At 43.5% G+C, this 22,813-nt stretch overlaps 2 protein-coding genes across 2 annotated transcripts; both read right to left on the reverse strand.

Moving 5' to 3' along the window:
• Positions 1–286: 286 nt before the first annotated feature.
• On the reverse strand, positions 287–8,112 carry KRT23 (keratin 23; the record flags this gene model as incomplete). The annotated part of the gene is given in 6 exon segments (XM_079724914.1): positions 287–607; positions 2,051–2,207; positions 2,875–2,942; positions 7,559–7,782; positions 7,785–7,899; positions 7,903–8,112. Coding segments are annotated over 6 exon segments (948 nt in total). The 5' UTR covers positions 7,966–8,112.
• Positions 8,113–17,001: 8,889 nt separating this feature from the next.
• On the reverse strand, positions 17,002–20,494 carry LOC307067476 (keratin, type I microfibrillar 48 kDa, component 8C-1-like; the record flags this gene model as incomplete). Its single annotated transcript, XM_079724915.1, has 7 exons — positions 17,002–17,155; positions 17,809–18,029; positions 18,203–18,328; positions 18,423–18,584; positions 19,366–19,522; positions 19,860–19,942; positions 20,147–20,494. 7 exons carry the CDS (start codon positions 20,492–20,494, stop codon positions 17,002–17,004), a joined length of 1,251 nt encoding a protein of 416 aa, XP_079581041.1.
• Positions 20,495–22,813: the final 2,319 nt, after the last annotated feature.

The following is a 22,813-nucleotide window of genomic DNA, read 5'->3' on the forward strand; positions in this document are numbered from 1 at the left end:
CACTGCACCACCAGGGAAGCCCTGATGATATTTAATGTAATGAATATGGCACAACACGGACACCTCAGTAAATGATAGCTCTTATTATCCTCATCATGGACAATTTGGATGGAAAGTGGGGATTTGGATGGAGAGATGTCCCAAGGGGGTTGGGGAGATGGGCCTGGGGGAGAGGTCAAGGAAGGCTTTGTGGAGAAGGAGGTACCTGACCCAGGATTTTCCCAGCTCAAACTCACCTTGTTGCACTGCGCCTGCAGGTCAGTCTCCAGGGCCTGGAAAGTGCACTTCAGCTCATGGATATATCACTTTGGCTGCTCTGCACAGCTGTTGGATGGGTCACCTCCTGGGTCATGGCTGCTAACTGTGAGACCAAGCAAAGGGCAGAGGCATTGGCATTGGGACCACTTGGAAATGGAACCTTTGGGAAGTTTGGGCATCTTTCTTTTGCCTGCTCTTTATACCAGCTGTCCAAGTCTTGATGCTTCTTTATTATAAACTCATATTCCTGCCTCATGTCCTCCAGGACCTTAATCAGATCTTCTCCCGGGGTTGTATCCACCTTCACATTGACCTTGAAGTCATTTGGCACATGATGTTCTTCCATTTCCTGTTTAATAACAGAGAGAGAAAATGAATCAGCTGTGACATCAGAAGGCTGGAAGTGTGTTAATGGGCAGCAGTTCACAGATCTTTAAAAAACTCAGCTGGAACTTCCCTGGCAGTCCAGTGGTTGAGACTCTGTGCTTCCACTGCAGGGGTCATGTGTTCGATCCCTGGTTGGGGAACTAAGATCCCACATGCTGCATGGTGCGGCCAAAAATAAAATAAAATACACATTCAATTAAAAAAAAACTCAGCTTATGTGGTTGCCAGTCTTTCCCTGGTTTGATTTGGTTTCTCATTTGTTGATGACAAAACAATATGTTTTTTCTCTTATAATTTTACAAAGTAAAGAATAGCACCAGACAGGGCAATCAAATGGCCTCTGTGGGCTTCCCTGGTGGCGCGGTGGTTGAGAGTCCGCCTGCCGATGCAGGGGACACGGGTTCGTGCCCCGGTCCAGGAAGATCCCACATGCCGCAGAGCAGCTGGGCCCGTGAGCCATGGCTGCTGAGCCTGCACGTCTGGAGTCTGTGCTCCGCAACGGGAGAGGCCACAGCAGTGAGAGGCCCGCGTACCGCAAAAAAAAAAAAAAAAAAGGCCTCTGTGATTACTGACTTAGTCCCTGGTTGAAAACGTTTTGCAAAGCATTATGCTTACATAGCGTGTAAAGTACTCTTCGGCAAACGTTCATACATGAAGTGATGACACAATGAAACAGTTGAACATTTCAGGTTATAGGCCAAACTTTGGGGAAGCAGTTCCATAACCCAAAGCCAAAAGGTGTAGAGACTTTCAAAATCTTGTCAGTGAATTATGACTCTGTAGGGCTGACGCCCATAGGGTATCATAAAACCAAGAAACCACAGGAAATGTTTCATTAACAATCACTGTCTAACCAGCTGTGCAGAAGCTGAGGCTCTTTGACGTTTATAAGCAATTTTGTTTGCCTAAAATGGGGATTGTTTTTCTATCCTTTCATCAGAGTCTCAGGGACTTTAGATGGATGGTAACTTTTTGAAAGTGAGTTAAATGTTTCTGGAAATTAGGACTCAGTTTTTGCCACTAGTTATATTTACCTGGATCAGTGGCAGATTCTCTTTATTCTCTTGTCCCCAATTTGCTGCACATTGGGTTAATGAAAGATAAATCCCACACATTTATTTTTCTGGTATATTTACAAACAGGTCTAGGTAAACATTGTACATTAACAAAACTGTTGACCTATGTCATCGTTAATTGCGATTGTATTTTGGCTGTTGTATTTGACATCTGGGTAGATAACCCTGAACTTGGAAAAATTAGACATTGAGATGGTTCCTTATGATTATTTAGGTTGAAGACAATAGGGCTGACATTCTGATGGTGGTTTCTTCTGTAGCTATTGAGTCGCCTGAAATGTGCAGATTAAGAGCTATGCTAGTTACCTGGAAGTCCCTGGGAATCCTACCTGCTCATGATGCTTCTTCATGAGGATGAGCTCTTTCCTCATCCCCTCAACCTCCTGTTCCAAGTCTGTTGTGACAATGGTCAGATCATCCAAGTTATTTCGGAGACTCTCAACTTCAATTTCCAAGTTTTTCTTGAAGGAGTGTTCATTTTCATACCTTTGGTTAGAAGGAAGAGAAGAGTACACTTGCTGTTGGAAGGATTCACCTTAGTTTAGAGGTGAATATCTTACTTTTTACATTTAATAAGAGCAAATGAATACATGCTGTGTATCATTTGTATGTCTGTTTCATGAAGGATTTTCTATGATGGTGACTCAACATTATTTTTTTTATTAAAGAAAATGGAATAATAAACAGCCATATGCCCGTCACTTAGATTTAGCAACTATTAACATTTTGCCATATTTGCTTCATCTATATTCTATTTTGTATTTTAAAGTAAATTATAGACATTATGACATTTCACCCCTAAATACTTCAGAATGTATCTTTTAACAAAAAGACAGTTTTCTAAATAAGCATAATAACATTATCACACCTAAAAAAATCAATAACTTTTAAATATTATCTAAGGGTTTGTATTCAAATTTCCCCATACCAAAAGTATATTTTTTATCCAGGTTTTTTTTAAATTAGGGTCTGGTCAGGTATTTGTTCTCATTATGCCTTTTCATTATAATTTACTAAGATGTTACATGTGGGTAATGGTGAGATAAGTTTTCCTTCTGCAAAATAGAAACAAAAACAAGAGCAATTCCATAAACAAAGCAAAAAAACACCAAACAACCCTCCTGCCCCGCAGCACTGTGAAGAAGGAACTTACTTAAGGCTGAAGTCATCCACTGCTATCCTGGCATTGCCAATGAGAAGGATTCTCTGAGCCTTGGTCATCTAGCCATCTACTATCTGTAAAACACACACCAAGAGTCATTTCAGTTGTATACAAGCACACAGGAGAGCTGCGTTTATGCCCGTTCCTGGGAATCTTACTTGTCAGCAGAGATGACCTCTTTTTCTAGCAGTGGAATAATGAGTCGTCAAATCAATAAATATTTACTGAGGAAAACACACGAATGATTTTATAGTAAGGATATGGTCTGCAGTCACATTCACTGTCTTTTTTTTTTTTTTTTTTGCGGTACGCGGGCCTCTCACTGTTGTGGCCTCTCTCGTTGTGGAGCACAGGCTCCGGATGCGCAGGCTCAGCGGCCATGGCTCACAGGCCTAGCCGCTCCGCGGCATGTGGGATCTTCCCGGCCCGGGGCACGAACCTGTGTCCCCTGTATCGGCAGGCGGACTCTCAACCACTGCGCCACCAGGGAAGCCCAGAAAGTATTTTCTTAAGACAAAGTTATACCTCAACATAAAGACGCCTTTTAAAAATCTGGTCCTGTTCAAAGCTCCACTGATTACTAGGAATTTGGTGTCATGAATACACAACAGCAGGATTTAGAGGTGTTCAGGACACTGGGTATGGAACTCCCAGAGCAGAGCCTGGGGTCATTCTCTGGCACCCACCCTCTGGGTGAGCTTGGCCCATTCTCAGTTTCTTCATCCATAAAATGGCAATAATAACATTAGCCGCTTCACCAAAGAGTTATGAGAATTAGATTCAAAGAGATTAAATAAAATACTGTTGTAAAATACTTATCATTTCTGGGCACACTGTAGATTCTCTGAAAAATCAGTTGAAACTAAATTAGTTCAGAAAATTGTAAAATATTTAATTTTCTTTTTTAAATGTTTTATGATTAGAGCCAATGTCTGCATTGGGTAAATCCTAGGTTTTATACGTTGAGATGCACCCTCCACATTTTGCTGTTCTTGGTGGAAGATAGCCAAGCTGCCTGCCCCTGCCCACCTTCTTGCTCCCCTTGGTGGATTCCAAATGGTATTATGACTACTTCCTTTGCTCTAAAAAGGGATTCTGTAGGTATTTCCTTGTCTTCCCTCTACAGTGCTGCTTAGGGATTTCTTACCAATGCTTTTCCCTCCAGGCTCTATAGTCTTTGCATGATCTAAGCTCATGGGAGATGAAAAGTAGCTCCATCCAAAATGGCCTGGCGACCCCTGCAGTTAGCCTCAGTTATGCACTGAGGTTTTGCTTGACATCCAGAGAAATGATGCACTGTACACACCATAGAATCAGAAAATAAAAAATACCACCTGTGTTGGAAACACCATAGTTTTCCAGTAACAAGGGACCAATTAAGTACCTTATGTATAAGAGACTTCTAACTGGAAGACCATGGAGTAATCATTAAGGACATCATTTCTGTATAGAAGGGATAAATAACAAGGTCCTACTGTATAGCACAGGGAACTGTATCCAGTATTCTGTGATGAACCATAATGGAGAAGAATATAAAAAAAGAATGTATATATATGTTTAACTGCTTTATTTTGCTGTACAGCAGAAATAACACAACATTGTAAATCAACTATATTTCAATTTAAAAAAAGAACATCAGTTCCTATGTACTGATACAGGAAAATCTCCAAGATATATTAAGTTTGAGACAAAGGTGAATTTAGTTCACAGAAATGTACCAATGTTGCTTCCTTAGTTGTGACAAACGTGCCATGGTGATGGAAGATTTTAATGATGAGGGGAACTGGGTGAGAGATTTATGGAAAGTTTCTGTACCATGTATATCTAAAATTACTCCACATGAAAAGTTTATTAAAAAATAATAATAAAGGCGCAAAGCAGTGTGTGGGACTTCCCTGGTGGTCCAGTGGGTAAGACTTCACACTCCCAATGCAGGGGGCCCGGATTCTATCCTTGGTTGGGGAACTAGATCCCCTATGCAGGCCGCAACTAAGAGTCCGCATGCCAGAATGAAGATCCCTCATGCTGCAGCTAAGACCGAGTGCAGCCAAAATGAGTGAATGAATAAATAAATATTTTTAAAAAGATAATTTATCCATGGCAAAACCCACATCAAGAGTCTGATTCCCCCAAGTAGCATTCTCATAGTATACGAGTTGATATAGAACACATTTAAAAACTGAAATTATTTCCTACTTGTTGGGTTACCTGATACAATATTATGACACAATCACTATTTCTGAGACATCCTTCATAGTAATTAGTGAATAAGGATGGCTTGAGAAATAACATATGAGGCATAGGTTTTGCACTGTATGTTGTAATTATTAAGCAGGATTCTCCCCAAGGCCCTGAGTTCATTCTTTTAAAAGAATCTAGTTGGTGTATTAGTGCAGCATCATTGCTCCAGGGTGCATAATCTCCTACCGGGGAGAGGAAAATAGAACTTTTGACCATAAACCAACAAGCCGAATCTAGTACTATTGAGAGCCATTCTATATCCTAATATTTGCATGACTATGTCCAACTCTGTGTTTCAAAAGGAATAGATTAATTTTTGAAATCATTTTCTTTGTTTTATTTTTGGCCAAGCTGCGCAGCTTGCAGGATCTTAGTTCCCCAGCCAGGAATTGAACCCGGGCCCTGAGTGGTGAAAGGGCCAAGTCCTAACCACTGGACCGCCAGGGAATTCCCGAAATCATTTTCATATAGACTTCTGGAGTAACACTTCACATCCCTAAAGTGGGGGCAGGAGAGTGCTGTATCTATGCAGAACATTTCATGAGTCATGAAAGGCCCAGGAAGGGGTCAGCCCCGGGCATTGTGGGACCTCTTTGGGCCTCTGTTTTCTCACCTGCAAATGGGGGAGGTCGGATAGACAGACAACCTGAACTTCAAAGAGTGGTTTTCTTCAAACACAGAGAAAAACAGCCAAAGTAAGCAATCCAGAAATGAGTGGAATTCGAAGCTGAAGAAGCTTCCTCTTTAGTGTCAGAACTGAGAATCTGGGGCCACCTGGAGAGTGGGCCAGGCACCCCTCATCGTAGTTGTCCCCACTTGCTTTTCTCAGTTCTGTTCCAAAGAATTTAGGCAACCACTTGGTCTCAGTCTCCTCATGTATAAAGTGGGGATAAAAACACCTGCTTCATGGAATGAGATAATGGGTGTGAAAAATGTGTTGTATGATTAGCAGTGCAAATCTAATGCATTATCTTTATTAACAAACAGCATCATTTTTGTATGAGACAGACTGGTCAGCACCATGCTATATGGAAATTAAGAGGCCATTGGAAACAGACCTGGGTTAGAATCCCAGCTTTGCCTCTTGCTGGTGGCTTTGGATGGCTACATTACTTCTCTGAGCTTCAATTTCTTTCCAGGGGTGTGGTTAAAATTAAATCAGATGATATAGAACTTTTCCATCATTGCAGAAAGCTCTTGGACTGTGCTGATAAGTGTATTACATACACATGATGCCTGGCATACAATAAGTGCTCAATAAATGTTTCCCTCCCTTTCCCTCCTTCTCCCTGATGTCAGCTAATACTTTATTTGACCAGGTCTAACCTCACATTTCTTTAGGGAGTTATGTTCTCAGCTGCCCATTTGCAAAAATCTATTCTCTCCATTCTAAAATCAAAGCAACTTTATTAATCAAAACAATATGGAGAGGTTTGTTGAGTCACCTTGTTTTATTGGTAAAACAACCATGTACTATACAGGTAAGGCAATTACACAGTCAGTTATTAGGTTGATTATTCAATAATTAAGGTTCATTATGAGGACCGATTTCTATTATCTTGATTCAAGCAGGGACAACAGAGTGTTGAGAAATAATACTGTAGAAATATTGGAAACCTGTGATGCTCTTTCTAGGATAGGTTAAATCATGATCTTACAGGAAATTTTCTGGGATCACTTTACATAAGAGGGAATTTATATAGCTTTAAAATATAACCTAGGAGATGACTGGATTCCCTCTACTTCTAGTTGATATTATGAGACATCCCAGAAGGTATAAGGTTAGCTTTTAAATGTTTGGTTGAGAAGTTATTTATTTTTTGAAGAAGTCTTCATAATCCATCCTAACTCTGAGATTCTAAAAATCATGCTCATTTTATTATTTTTTTTGCTAGCAATATGCCATTTTCAGAACTGTGAGCAGCTAGAATTCAGAACTTCTGGCAGTCCCCAAGAGGAAATATCCAGGGATATCACAAAGATGTATCTGCTAGCGGAGTGACAGCTTTTAGGTGTGATCTCCAAAATAGTACGAGTCAGCCTTTCTTTGATGGACAATCACACGGTCGCCAGGACTTTCAGGTGGAGCAGAACTGATGTAATGAGAAAGTAAATGCTCTCTTGTGCCTTGTGCACTGAGCATGAGGAATGAGGACCAGCCCTGATTGTTATGATTACATCGTCGGATCTTCAGTGATACTGGATAGCACCTGGTTGCTTTCCATTTTTCTATATAGTTCATGTACAGAAGATTAAATATACAAAACAGACTTTCCCAAGTCCAGATTTAAGGTATGATAAGAAAATATCCTTGAATACCTTTGTTCAGGATAACTTGCAGCTCTTTTGCCATTTTCCTGGAATTGTCTTTTCTACTGATTTCTCCTCCCCTGGTCCCCTGGAAATGCAGCCCCCTCTCGAGTTCCAGGGTCACCCAGGATCTTAGCTGCTCCTGCAGGCAGCTGATGTTTTCCTCATATTGGGAGTAATCTTGCTTACTGCCCGGATCTCTCTGCTGATGCCACTTCAGGATGCAACTTTCGAGTTTCACATTGGCCTCCTCCAGGGTGCACACCTTGTCCAGGTAGGAGGCCAGGTGGTCACTGAGGTTCTGCATCACCGCCTTCCCATTTCTGCCTAGGACGGAGCTGCCCTTCCAGACCCCCAAGACCCCCCAGGAGGTGGACATCTGGGCGAGGAGAAGGAAAGCGAGATGCAGACACCCCCTGTGCCACCGTGGACGCTGGGAGCCCGGGGAAAGCTCCCTGGCTGGCCTCAGCTGCTTCCTGTGCCATAGAGGGAGCCTGAGGGGCTCTGGCTGAAGCTGTGGCTGCAGTTCATGGTCCCATCTGTGTCTGGGGCAGGGCTGGGCTCTGGTCCCCTCCCTGGCACCGCAAAACCGAGCCGCCGCAGAGTGCCCCGGGTGGTTTTATGTCCTTTGCTGTGGGAGTTCCCTTCTCTGACAACTGTACCAACAAGATCCTATCATTGTGCAACAAGTGTTTCCTCTTGGTCAATCCCAAAGCGCCCCTGGGTCTTCACACACGGTATTGTTGTTTAGAGCCGCATCGACATACCAGCTTGCTTCTCCCTTCCAGCTGTAACCCGCAGGTGTGGCCCACGACCTTAGGTGGGTATTAGTCTCAGGGGTCTTTCTAATCTTTCCGTGGATTTTTTCCATTGTCCATTTATCTGAAAAAGTCTGATTAAAGTCCACAGAAAGCTTATTTGGGGTAACATAGATTTCCTTCCAAAAAGTAGACGTTAAACACACAGACACACACCCTCCCACCCCAACCCCCAAATAAACACACCCCACCTCTGAAGCAAGGGTGGAAGGGACTCACAAGGGAAGAGACAGATCAGAACAGAATCTCAGGTCCTGGAATAAAAATACTCGCGCGGAGGAACTGGAGACCGTTCTGGATATCCGATGCTTCTGTCGCAGTCAGTGTTAGATGAAAAGAAATGTCAAAGGAATCATTCTTGAGAACAAACCCGCAATTGTAATTAATAAATGAATGACTGAGCCTTCCACTTCCAGGGTGCCTTTCGTCCCAGCAAACAACCCCAGCCTGTGCCCAGGACTTTCCTCAGCCCCTGGGAGGCATGCAGCCTTCGTTAAGCGGCCGGCAGCCCTGTCCTGGCTGAGTCCTGGAAAGGCTGGGTTCTGTGTGTCTATGGCCTGCAGAGGGAACAGAGGAAAACAGGAAATGTGCCGTGGGTTGTCTAACATGCTTGATGAATCTTATGCTTTGGATGCCAAGGTAAAGGTTAGGAATGAGTAAAGAAATAGTCTGGGGGGCAGGGAGCCACGTGCTGCTTACTGGCAACTAGATTTAATGGGGACTTAGGAATAAAATGGCAGCATCTTGAAGGGACTTTCGTGTTCCTTGGTCCAAGCCACTAATTTTACAGATGAGGAAAACTGAGGCCTGTGGGGCGGGGAGGGTGGACAGATGGTGGGTTAGTGGCAAAGCCAGGGCAGGGCTCTTTCTGCCACACAGCATTGTAATCGTTGAGTCGAATCTTGATGGAATCCTGTACCACGCTTCTCTTTCATAATGGTGATAATGGGACTTCCCAGTTTACATAGCCCTTTGATATTCTTTATTTAACCCACACAACCACTCCTGATGTAGCCAGGCAAGAGTTATTTTTCCCATTTTACAGATCAGGGGCTCATGGAGGTGAATGGTGGGGAGCTGATGTGCATGTGTACTGTAAATCAACAAGGGAATTTGCAGTCGTTTCGGACTTGGTCTGTGCTGTTTCCACTGCTTGGAAAGCCGCTGCTTGTGCGGCCTAGGCCTGCTCCCCTGCCTTCCAGACGCAGTTCAAGGGTGACTGACTTCAACAATCGTTTTCTGACTCTTCTTGCATGAGTTGGGTGCCCCTTCTTTGAGGAAACTGCCTTTTCTAGATCCCAAGATGCTCCAGGGGGCAGACAGTATCCCCACCCCAGAGCAGAAGCTTGGGAGCCCCACAGTGGAAGCTGAGAGTCCCCCAGCGAGGTCCAGCCATCTCTGGGAGCTAAGTCCACCCCCATTCTTTCACTCACTACATTATACTGCATTTGTTACACTCCTTGGGGACTGCAGGCTTCTTGAAAACAAGGATAATGTCTTCTATCTTTAAAGCACCAAAGTCGGGCTTCTCATAGGCATTTAATACACGTGCGTATTAACTCAATAACGAACTTTTTTAGAGTCAGGATTTTTTTTTTTTTTAGAAGATGTTGGGGGTAGGAGTTTTTTATTAATTAATGAATTTATTTTTCCTGTGTTGGGTCCTCGTTTCTGTGTGAGGGCTTTTTCTAGCTGTGGCAAGCGGGGGCCACTCTTCATCGCTGTGCGCGGGCCTCTCAGTATTGCGGCCTGTCTTGTTGCGGAGCACAGGCTCCAGACGCGCAGGCTCAGTAGTTGTGGCGCACGGGCCTAGTTGCTCCGTGGCATGTGGGATCCTCCCAGACCAGGGCTCGGACCCGTGTCCCCTGCATTAGCAGGCAGACTCTCAACCACTGCGCCACCAGGGAAGCCCTAGAGTCAGGATTTTAACTCAGGCCTCTGATGCCATCACCTCCTGCCTCTTTTAGGAGTGTGAGTTGTAAACCCAGAGAGTAGGAAAAAGCCTCTCCAAGGGGGAACCAGCCAGCCACAAAGGCAAAATCATTCCTAATTACAAATAAAATCAACTAAAGCACACTGGCTCTGCTTGTCCGCCCTAGCAACAAAACCTTGCAGAAGTCCTCTGGACTTTCCTCATCTCACTGTGTGAAAGATGGAAAAATTTAGTCAAGACTTAGAGGGAGTGCCGTTTTCAAGTGTTCTACAGCCACTTACATCTCTCAATGTGAAAGACAGAAGGGAGACATGAAGAACATAGAGCAAATGAGGGAAACACAGAGACTTGTTTAGACGTGTGGTGGCCGTGTTCTGATGGACGCGGATGGTTTCCGATCGTTTGTTTGACTCAAGGTTAAGGTCAGCTCAGGTTTGTGTTCACATGGACCCAGCTTCACATTCATCTTTAGGACATGAAAGGCCCAGGCTGCGCTCCATTTCCCTAAACTCCCTCACAAACATCTGCGATGAAATTGATCTTTCCCTGCTCATTTCAGGTGTGTCTGAGTGGCAGTGACTTCTTAGATCCTTAAGTTTTGCCCATGAGCCATTTTACATCAGTATGTGGGAGTTTGGTTTATAAGAGCGAAATATGAGTGAAATATATCTAGCATTGGAGCAGGACTAGGGAAAGGAAAAAACTGGTGGTGCGTTTTGAGAGGACTTGGGAGAAGTCATCTCTTCTAGGAGCATAATACAATGATTTTCCTTTAACTCCCAGTGCGTGGAGTTCCAATGGACTTTAGAAGAAATAGTGGGGTTTTGTTTGTAAAAATGACACGCGCTTATTATTAAAAAAATCAAGTAATATATGAAAGTACAAGAAAAAAGATTTTTTAAAACTTTCTAATTTCACCACACAGACAGCCACTGGTAAAATTTGGTGAACATTATTTCAGATACTCTCCATCTGTATATATTGGTAGACATATGAACAGCTAGAATAGTTTTAGAAAAATGACCTCATACAGTTTATTTCTATTTTAGAAGAATTAGGTTAATTTAAGAATTTTAGTTGACAAATAAGAAACTAAAATGAATTCACTATAGTTACAGATTTTCTATAGGATTTAAAAACTTTCATCCTATTCTTTTAATTTTATAATTTTTAAGGAGAGTAAAATGACACCTAAGTGCCAGTGGGTCATTGTGGAATCACAGAACTGGGAAGAGGGCCAACAACCAGTCATTTGGTGTAGTTCTCTGCTTTTAGGTAGGTTGACTGCAAATTGCTGAGCTTATTTTTAAACGATTTTTAAAGAACTCAAGGGATAAAGGCTCAATTGCACTCTCAATAGTTGTCCATCCTTTTGGTCACTAAGCATTTCACCTATGATAGGGTTTCATGAATTTTGGGGGGATGGTATTTCTGTGGAGTTCAAATTGTTCAGCATTTAAATTATTCTTCTTTGCATGACTTTCCAGGTAAAAGATTTGTAATTTTCACATTAGATTCATCTTTCTGATAACCTGAGATGTCGTCATTAAAAGGGAATGGGTATTTTGCAGGAGAGGTAGGTGGTAAGTGGATGAGTGGGGTTGCACGTGGGTGTATCAGGGATCAGAAGAGAGCCCAGTCAAGAGTTAGCTGTCATTAACTGGAAGCACAATGTGTTTGTGCCTTTCAAAGACAGCTGTTCATCAATGAAGCATTCCATAGTCACCCTCTTCTTTATAGTGAGAGAAGAGTGGTCAAAACAATCCCCAAATAGATTTTTACTATGCATGACATTTCAGAACAGATGAGTAGTAGATCTTCAGGCAAAATTGTTATGTCGTTATGCTATGATTTAGAGGGTTGCATAGAAAGGTTAGACATTTATAGAAATAAAACACAGCTTCTGCAGTAACGCCAGGGCAGACATTCTGTAAGTGCCTAAATTTATCAAACTGTGGCCAAATAAAAATAAAATTTTCTTGTATTTTGATTTTTCCTGGAAAAAGGTGCTGACAGCTAGAAGGTTTAAATTAAGAAGTATTCAATGTGGTATTTCAGACTAGGAGGGGAAGGCAAGCCAACTTAAAGTTGCTTCCAAATATATGTCTATATTGACTGACAAACCAGGAAAAATGATTAAAAAAACACATACAGGCAAAAAGAGTTTTAAGATCATAGAAGGAAATTTTCTCAAGTGGTAGGTAATGAGACAACTATGTTGGAAACCCTTCTTTTTTTAATTTTTATTTTATATTGGAGTATAGCTGATTAACAATGTGTTAGTTTCAGGCGTACAGCAAACTGATTCAGTTATACATATACATGTATCTGTTCTTTTTCAAATTCTTTTCCCATTTAGTTTATTACAGAGTATTGAACAGAGTTCCCTGTGCTATACAGTAGGTCCTTGTTGGTTATCTATTTTAAATATACCCTTCTTAATTTGATTTTTAAAAGCAGGAGAGAATTAGATAAGGAAGCAGAGGTGAACAGAGCCTTGTAAGTGACCACAAATGAATAATATCGGGGGCCTTAAGAGAAGTATTAGGAAATTTGAAGAAGAGAAGATATCAGAGTAAAGAAAGAGAAAGCAGATTTCAATTAAATAAGATCTGTATTGACAGAAATCTAAGTCAGTAAGTATCTATCCATGTCCTAATTGGTATTAGTATATTTCTGAGCAATTTGAATCACATAAAAAGTGAAAGACATGTTTGCTGCACATGCTGTACATCAAGCACCTGCCTCATTATCCCAGCACTTAATTGTAAAGAAGGTTAAAGGCCCAGGCTATGGATGACTCATCTTTAATTTCTCAATACATTTGGTCCAAGACCAAATGTCTTCACAGGTCAATTCTACCAAGCATTTAAAGAAACTTAGTACCTGCTTCCGAAACAATTCCAAAATATTGAAGAGGAAGGAATGCTTCTAAACTCATTCTACTAGGCCAGAATTACCCTGATAACAAAATCAGACAAAGACACTACAAAAAAATTTAATCACAGGCCAATAACCTTGAAGATCATAGATGCAAAACTCCTCAACAAAAATCCTCAACAAAATATTAGCAGACCTAATTTAACAAGACATTAAAAGGAACATGCACCATAATTAAGTGGGATTTATCCCAGGGATGCAGGGATGTTTCAGTATCCGCAAATCAATCAATGTGTTACACCACATTAACAAAAGGAAGAATAAAAATCATATATCATCTCCACAGATGCAGAAATAACTTTTGACAAAATTCAACATCTATTTATGATACAAACTCTCAACAAAGTGGGCATAGAGGGAAAATATCTCAACAGAATAAAGTCCATATATGACAAACCCACAGTTAACCTCATACTCAACGGTGAAAAGCTGAAAACATTTCCTCTAAGATCAGAAACAAGACAAGGATGCCTACTCTTGCCACTTGTATTCAACATATTATTGGAAGTCTTAGTCACAGCAATCAGACAAGACAAAAAGAAAAGAAAACAAATCCAAATTGGAAAGAAAGAAAGAAAACTGTCATGGTTTGCATATGACATGATACTATATATAGAAAACCCTATAGATGCCACAAAAAAAATTTAGAATAAATGAATTCACTAAAGTTGCAGAATACAAAATTAATACACAAAGATCAGCTCGGTGCTTTGTGACTGCCTGGAGGGGTGGGATGGGGAGGGTGGGAGGGAGGGAGATGCAAGAGGGAGGAGATATGGGCACATATGTGTATGTATAGCTGATTCACTTTGTTATAAAGCAGAAGCTAACACACCATTGTAAAGCAATTATACTCCAATAAAGATGTTAAACAAACAAACAAACAAGAAAACACTTCTATATGACTGCAACTCATAATTGACTGGAAAACCAAGTCCTAAAGAGATTTGCCAAAAATTAGCTGGAATCTGTGTGTAGAAGACAACTTTGAAGCATGTCATTGTATCATTCTGCTCCAATTTTTAAAATTATTCTCCATACTTTATAGTGATATCTTATGTATAACTATAGAGAGAACATGGTTCAAATCCCATAATTGCTAATAACCAACTATGATTTCAAGCATGTTTCTAAGGCTCAGTTTACTCATCTGTAAAATGGGTTTAATTTGCAGCATTGTTAGGAAGATTAATTAAGATAAGCTCCTAGTATTTTGCTTAACCCATAGTTGAGTTCAGTAGATGTGAGCTATATTAGTTTCCCATTCCTGCTGTCACAAATGACCTCAAATTTAGTGGCGTAAAACAAAAATGTATTATTGTAAAGTTCTATAAGTCAGAAGTCTGACACAGGTCTAAAATCAAGGATTTACTCTCACTGGGTTAAAATCAAGGTATGGAGTTGCATTTCTATGCACAAGCAATGAACAATCTGAAAAAGAAATTAGAAGGAAAATTATATTTCCAACAGCATCAAAAGGAATAAAAAACTTAGGAATAAACATAACCAAGGAGGCAAAAGACTTGTACACTGAAAAACTGCAAAACATGGCCAAAAGAAACTAAGGAAGACATATGTGAATGGAAAGACATCCCATGTTTATGGATTGGAAGATTTAATGTTGTTATGATAACAATATTGCTCAAAGCAATCTACAGATTCAATGCAATCTCTATAAAAATCTCAGTGATGTTTTTTGCAAAATGGATTATAGACCTAAACATCAGAGCTAAAATGATAAAACTCTTAGAAGAAAACATAGGGGAAAATCTTCGTGACATTGGATTTGGCACTGATTTCTTGGTGATGACACCAAAAGCACAGATAACAAAAGGAAAAATAGGTAAAATGAACTTTACAAAAATTAAAAACTTTAATCTCAAGAGAATGAAAAGAGTGAAAAGGCAACCCACAGAATGGGAGAATATTTTCAAATCATATATCTAATAAGGGATTAATATCCAGAATTTATAAAGAACTCCTAGAACTTAAAAAAAAAACAACAGAAAATGAGTATTGGGGAGAGATTGCAATCCTTGTACATTGCTTGTGGGAATGGTAAGTGGTTCAGCCACAGTGGAAAACAGTATGGAGGTTACTCAAAAAATTAAACATAGAATTACCATATGATTCAGTAATTCCACATCTAGGTACATAAACACACACACACACACACACAAATTGAAAGCAGGGATTTGACCAGAAGATGTATGTACACCAATGTTGATAGCAGCATGTCACAATAACCAAAAGGTGGAAACAACCCAAAATATCCATCAATGATGAATGAACAAACAATGCATTATATATACATACAATGGAATATTATTAAATCTTTAAAAGAACTAAATTCTGATACATGCTACAACATGGATTAACCTGGAAAACATTATACAATGAAAAAAGCCAGACCCTAAAGGACAAATAATATACAATTCCATTTCTTTATACAAGGTACCCGGAATAGTCAAATTCATATAGACAGAAAATAGAATAGAGGCCACCAGGGGCTCAGGGCAGGGGGGGTTGGGGAGTTATTGTTTAATGAGTCCAGAGTTTCTGTTTGAGATGATGAAAAAGTTCTAGAGACAGGTAGAGGTGATGGTTGCACCACAATGTGAATATACTTCATGCTACTGAATTGTACACTAAAAATGGATAAAATGGTAAATTTATGTTATATATACTTTACTCAAATTTTTAAAAATCAGGGTGTTGGCAAGACTGGGTTCCTTTCTGGAAACTCTTCATTAGAGTTAAAGAAAGATACCCATTCTTGATGAGCACTGATATCACTTTCAGTACTCTGAGATTTCCTGCAGCACCAGCGTGAGTGTTCACAGTGCCAGGGACTAGGCTTATAATAGCCCTACTTGGGGACTAGTTTTATCCCTTTTAAGAAATTATAAGTAACTTGCAGCCAGGACTGTGTCTTTCATTATGTGCCTCTCCCCTCCCCACCATCGAGGGTCTGCACAGAGCAGGTATCCAACAGACACTGGTTGGATTGAATAGAGGAAGGCGGAAGTATTAAAGGAAAAGTTGGTGGGTTCTCTGAGCCCCAGATCCGGGGAGGGGAAGTGAGCAGCTGTAGCCCAGGCTGATAACAATCCCCAGGAAGGAGAGCAGAAGGAAGGAGGAAGTCCTGCACACAGTACGCAAGTCAGATGGTCCCTTTGCTGCGTGGTCCTGAGGCTGCCTGAACGACCAGTAACCCAGATAATACAGTGCTGGACATAAAACTTCCTGCTGAGAAAAGATGAGCTTTCCAGAGCCTCTTTCCAGCCCCCAGCTCATGCCTCCTCACTTTAGATTTGGATAAAATCGGCTCTAGGAGATGTCCTGGTCAAGAGGGGTGAGGAAGAAAATCCAGGAATGGCCAAAGGGAGATGGAGCAACCCAGCAACTGCCCTACCCTCTCTCCTGCCACCCTGCCTCACCTGTGGGGTCAGGATGCCAGGTCAGCCATCTGCCTGCCAGGCTCTCATATCCAAGAGTGAGGCTATTATAGGGCTCTGCTTTCAAGTGGCCCTTTTATAAAGTGCTCAAGTGGTGGTCATGGTAAGACAAATGAATACCAGTGAGAAAGGCATCTGCTTTGCCAAGGAAATCAAGTTTATTAGGAGGTTACAAGGGAAGGCTGCTGGGACGTGGGAGGGTTCTCTGGGCTAGCTAAGAAGAAACGGTCTCCAACGAAGGAAAGGGTAGGCAGGGAATTATCTGGAGTAGGTTGGGTGAGTTTCTTGACCACCTCCCTGGGGCAGCTCCAGCCGTGCAGTTGTGTTTTCTTGCCCATTTGGTGGCATGAACCGGGGCCAGGTCAAAGCTCTGGAACACTGGGCCCTGCCTCCTTGCTCCTCTGGCAACCACTGGACTCTAGCACATGTAGGAGTTGCAGGGCCCGCAGTTGGGGCGGGGGACACAGGGCGAGAAGCGGGTAGCAACAGCGGAGGGGGTGCAGGCACTGGAGACGCAGGGCGTGATGGTCTTGCCACATGCGTTGGTCGTGGTGCAGGGGTTGCATGGCAGCCTGGAGAAAAAAATGATATAGAAAAGGAATTGAGGGCGGCTTGTCATATACACCAGAGACACCCCAAGAGTGGACTGCTCTCTGGGACTTGGCCTGACCTGTAACAGAGAAGGTCACAGGCTCACCTCCTGCAAAGCTCACTATCAACGCTAATGGTCTCCCAGTCATATCATGTCAAAAGTGCTGGGTGGAGGCTCAGAAACTCCAGTCTCAGCTCCCAGCAACGTCCATTCCTAGCTGGTGACCTTAGATAAGTCGCTTACCTTCTCCAGGCCCCAGTCCCTTCACCTGTAGAATGAGGAGAATACTGATCCTGCCTGCCTGATGGTAACAGGGCAGATAAGGTAACATGTGGAAATGTAACTTCTACACATTATGGTGTTGTTAAGATGTAAGAAATATCACTGATCACAAATCAGTGCCCTCAGAGTAGAATGCGAAGAGTTGACTGTGCAATTTCAGTTTGTACATCACACAATTCCTGCCACTTTATGTTTTAATGATAGCCACATTGTTTTCTGAGTTCTGTTTGAGCATGTCTGGTGTGAAGGCATAATTTCCTCTCCAAGGTATTCAATCTTTGCCTGGAGTCCAACTGAGAAGTACACCTATATGTGCATAGCTTCGCCAAACACCGGCAGCTGAGTACTCACTTGCAGTCCTCGCTCTCCAGCAGCCCCCGGTACGTGTTGATCTCACACTCCAGCCGGGCCCGGACATCCAGCAGCACCTTGTACTCCTGGTTCTGCCGCTCCAGGTCCCTCCTGATCTCCTCCAGCTGGGACTCCACGTTGCCGATCAGGCACTGCACCTGGCCCAGCTGGGTACTGTAGCGGCCCTCCGTCTCCTTCAGGGTGTTCTCCAGAGAGTCTCTCTGTCGTGGGGAAGGTAAGGAAGGTCACAGAGCTGCTCCTGAAAGGGCTTTTCTCCACAGCATCCAAAGAAGTCATAAGCTCCAGGAGTTAAGGAGAGGATGGCCCAAAGGCCAGCCCGGTGCCTCTGACTCCCCGACCTCCCCTTCTCACCAGGAATTTGAACGATACCCACCAGGTTGTGCTGGGCCTGCAGCTCCACCTCCAGGGCATGGAACGTGCGTCTCAGCTCAGTGATCTCCGCCTGGTAGGACTGCAGCTGCTCCAAGCTGGACACCACCTGCCCGTTCAGCTCCTCGGTCTGAAACACCAAAGGGGAGAAGGCAGAATCAGACCCTGTCTGAAGGGCCCTGAGGGGCTGAGGGGCCTGAGCGGCCACGTGCTGAGAGGCCCACCTGCCTGGTGAACCATTCCTGCACGTCCCTGCGGTTGCACTCAATCAGGGCCTCGTACTGAGACCTGGTCTCGTTGAGCACATTGTTCAGGTCCACGGTGGGGACGGCATCCACCTCCACGCTGAGGCGGTCTCCAAGCTGTCTCCGCAGGGAGTTGGCTTCCTGTGGATGTAGAAAATGCAAGAGTGACTACCCTCAATAAAAAGTGGACCCAAAGAAATGGCACTGCTTGTCAAAGTCCTGTTTGTCTATTTCCTCGGAAAAGACATTTTTAGTGGAGCGGCTATGACAACAGAAGGCAAAGTGGTCTGCGTTCCATGTGTTCAGCTCCTTCCCACCATGACTGTGTCATGGCACTTGGATTCAAAACAAAATTCCCAAGGATTTGCTCGGGGGCCACTCAAGGATGGATGAATGCCCAACTTTCCCAGTTTGCAGACTGGCTGCAGATGACCTCATAAGAAAAAGAATTGGCTGTATAATTTCAGATTGTATATCACAGCATTTTTGCCATCAAGTAAGATCTTGTCATGGCCCCTCCTAGGAGAGAGAAGGAACCCCAGATCATTCGTCATCAAGACTTTGAAAAAATGGAGACTCCAGTTCACCAGGATTGATATTTTGGCTTTGAGGGGAAAGAGAAATGGCTTTGCATGGCATGATCAGAGCAATGCTGGGACTCCTCCTACAACTCAGTAACCAATAACAAGCCCATGGAGGTGCCCTGGGAAACTCAAGTGAGGCACAAGTTCTGAGTGAAAGACAGCTTATCTGGGAACATGGATAGGTTTCATCTTTCAATGTTTTCTTTTATCCTGAAGTTTTGGTGTTTTTGAAGGAAATTTAAAAGATTCTTATTCCTGATTCTGCCGCCCCAAATCACTAAAGCCACCCTCAGCCTGAAGCTGAGTCAGGTTTCTTCATTTCTCATTTCCGGTCTCACCTCCTCATGGTTCCTCTTGAGGCAGATCAGCTCCTCCTTCAAGGACTCCACCTGGACCTCCAGGTCGGACTTGCACAGGGTTAGCTCATCCAGGATCCTACGCTGGGCATTTATGTCCGACTCCACCAGCTGCCGCAAGCCCAGCTCCATCTCATACCTGCACAAGGACAGCGTCAGAGCAGTAACTAGTAGACCTTGAAGACTGACAAGAATGATCTTGGATAAACCCATTCACCTTTTCTTCCCTCTTTCGGCAATGAGTCGACCCAAGAGAGAGAAGGTTCTGGAGGCTCAGTCAAGACCCAATATTGATTCAAAAATTGATGTGAGTCCTCATCCACTTTTGTGACTGCTTTCTTGGTTCCCCCCAATCCTCTGCAGAATCCTTCACAACTGATGGATTGAACCGCTGTTCAGTAAGCTATGGAAATCCCTTTTCTTTCACTAGAGATTGAACAAAAGGAGCAGACCCGTGTACATTCTGAACAACTCACTTGGTCTTGAAGCCATCTGCGGCCAGCTTGGCATTGTCAATCTGCACCACCAGCCTAGTGTTCTCTGCCTTGCTGCAAAGGATCTGGGGAATGAGAGGTTGCTAAGTGAGCATTGAAAATAAAGATGAAACCATCGACTTCTTTAAACGTGCTTTAAAAGCCATTTTGAAGGTAAAAGGAGGAAGAAACAATCACGATGGCATAGATGCAAGAAACACAGTTCTCTCCCACAGATTGAGAATCCTAGCAAACGTCCCCTGCTTAGAGATGACAACAAGGCCCCTCACCTTCTGCTGGAGCTCCTCAATGGTCCGGAAGTAGGACTGGTGGTCGGGGCACACAAGGAGGTCTTGCTGCTGGCTCCGCTCCCGGATGCGGCTCTCCAGCTCTGCGTTGTCCCGCTCCAGCTGGCGCACCTTCTCCAGGTAGCTGGCCAGCCGGCCGTTCAGGAACTGCATGGTCTCCTTCTCGTTGCTGTCGAAGGAGCCCTCGTAGAAGCAGCTGCTGTTGCCCACGTTGGCGGGGATGTTGCAGGACCCGGGCAGGGTGGAGCCGTGGCAGCTGAGGGGCACACAGGGCCGGGAGAAGCAGCTGGAGCTGCAGCTCAGGCTGGGCAGGGAGCAGCTGTAAGGCATGGTGATGGAAGGAGTGAGGTGACCGGCTGAAGACAGAGTCCAAGTTCTCCAAGGAGCTTTGGAGTCTCCTGCGTCTGGGGAGCATTTATACCCCAACCCCAGAGGGTGTGGACACAGTATGTAATGTCTTTTTTCTTTTTACTTCTTCACTGCTTTTCAAATGCCCTTCCCTTCAGCCTGTTATTGGCCTTCCTCAGAAGAGTCCCTTGTCCCATAAATGTTTTTACTTGGCTTCTTGTTAAGTCAGGACTCCTCTTCAGGCTAGGCACGCCTGAAATTCAGAGTCCTGAGGTAGACCTTCAAAGAGGCCACACGGTCTAGCCCAAGTATCTGCCCTTGTTAATTGGGAGTTAGTCCATCTAATGACATTCTTTTGTGTCACGTGATCTGGTAAAACCATAATCAGACTCATCTCCTGACACACCTGGCATTTGCAGGGAGGGACTAAGATTGAACCAAGGAACAAGTTGCATTAAGAGGCAGCAGTAGACTCCCTTTCCATCTGCTTTGAGAGAAGAATCCTTCAATGATTTAGCACCCCAAGCCTTGAAGACTTGAGCTGGATAAAGATTGATTTGGGCCATGGCCAAGAAGGATGGACAGCTGCTTGTGTAATGTTACCTGCCTATCACTTAAAAGGACTGTAATGGAAAAGAATGTAAAAAAAAGAGTGGATATATGTGTATGTATAATATATATGTGTATGTATAACATATATGTGTATGTATATGTATGAGTCACTTTGATGTAGAGCAGAAACTAACACAGCATTGTATATCAACTATACTCCAATAAAAACTAATTTTAAAAATAAATAAAGGGCTTCCCTGGTGGCACAGTGGTTGAGAGCCCGCCTGCCGATGCAGGGGACACGGGTTCGTGCCCCTGTCCGGGAGGATCCCACATGCCGCGGAACGGCTGGGCCCGTGAGCCATGGCTGCTGAGCCTGCGCGTCCGGAGCCTGTGCTCCGCAACGGGAGAGGCCACAGCGATGAGAGGCCCGCGTACCGCAAAAAAATAAATAAATAAAAATGTTTAAAAAGGACTGTAGAGGAATTTTAAAGACATTGGCTTTGATAATTAGTTTGAGAACAAGGAAGATTCTGAAAGAAGAGATCATTTAGAAAGAAGGGTGAAAAAATGCAAGCTGAGAGATCCAGACAAATGCATTGAAATTATCTAAGGAAAGCTTCTGGAGGCAGGTGTGAGAACGGAATAAGGCAGTGCTTGCCAAACTTTTCCAATGAGGTATCCACAGCATTAGGACAAAGTGAACGGTAACTGGAAAAGTCAGGATATAGCCCAAAGGAGCCTCCTCAAGCACAAAAACATCGTGTTGGCTTTAACATAAAATGTTTTAAAATTCCCAGTTAGACTTTATAACATTTTGCCCAAGCCTCCCAGTATAATCGACACACCAGAAAGATGCCCCATATCCTCTCCTAGGCTCCCACCATCAGCCTTACTGTGTTCCATGCAATCTGGTTTAAGAACCAAAGGTTGAAAAATACCAAGGGGTGGGGCGGGGTGGGGGTCATGTCATTGAATCCAAGGACCTGGGCGCCCTGGAGAGAAAATGAGGAGACATGGCTTAGGCAGGGGATTTTGCAAGGCAAGCTTGGAGTTTTTTAGGGTTGATTTGGGAGGTGAAGGAAGGCACCAGAAGGTCTGAGGAAGGGGTGACCAAAGTTCTGAACATACAGAAGTTGCATAATTATAGGCACCACCAGGTACCACCCTGGGGAGCTGCACCCCAAACTCCACTGTGGCTTTGGCTGCCTGCCATAGGCAGTTTTATTGACAACTTATTGGAGTCCTTCTCCCCATCAAGTTTCGTGATAGTATTCACGTGGTGCTCTGTTTAAGTCTTGGATGAAAGGTCCCTCATCCACCCTCTCCAACACCATTATTGCTGCTTATTATAACGCCATTCAGACCAAAAGCTCCAGACTTACAATAAAATCAAAATCTCTTTGTTTTCCTCCAAGGCAATTAAAGGGGGAGAAATAGGCGGGCAGGCATCACTGAGACTTCCCGGAGAAAGGACGCAAGGCTAGGAGCTCCTGTCTCACTCATCCCGGCTTGGGACAAATGGAAAAGCCTGTGAATCAGACTGATGGACATTCACTCCTAGGGAACAGCACAGGCCTCCTGCTTCCCAACTCTTGTCGGCCTGCTTTCCAGCAAGTCGCTGTTTCTGCAGTCCTGCCTTCCTCCCCACCCAGGGAGCACAGACTAAATACCAGCAGCGTCCTCCAAGCTCTTCGGTCTTATCTACTGATTGGCCAGTGTAGCAACATGGAGGCTTTAAGCAAAGGA

The sequence above is a fragment of the Hyperoodon ampullatus genome (genome assembly GCF_949752795.1).
Source record: "Hyperoodon ampullatus genome assembly, chromosome: 19".
In the NCBI taxonomy this organism is placed as follows: Eukaryota; Metazoa; Chordata; class Mammalia; order Artiodactyla; family Ziphiidae; genus Hyperoodon; species Hyperoodon ampullatus.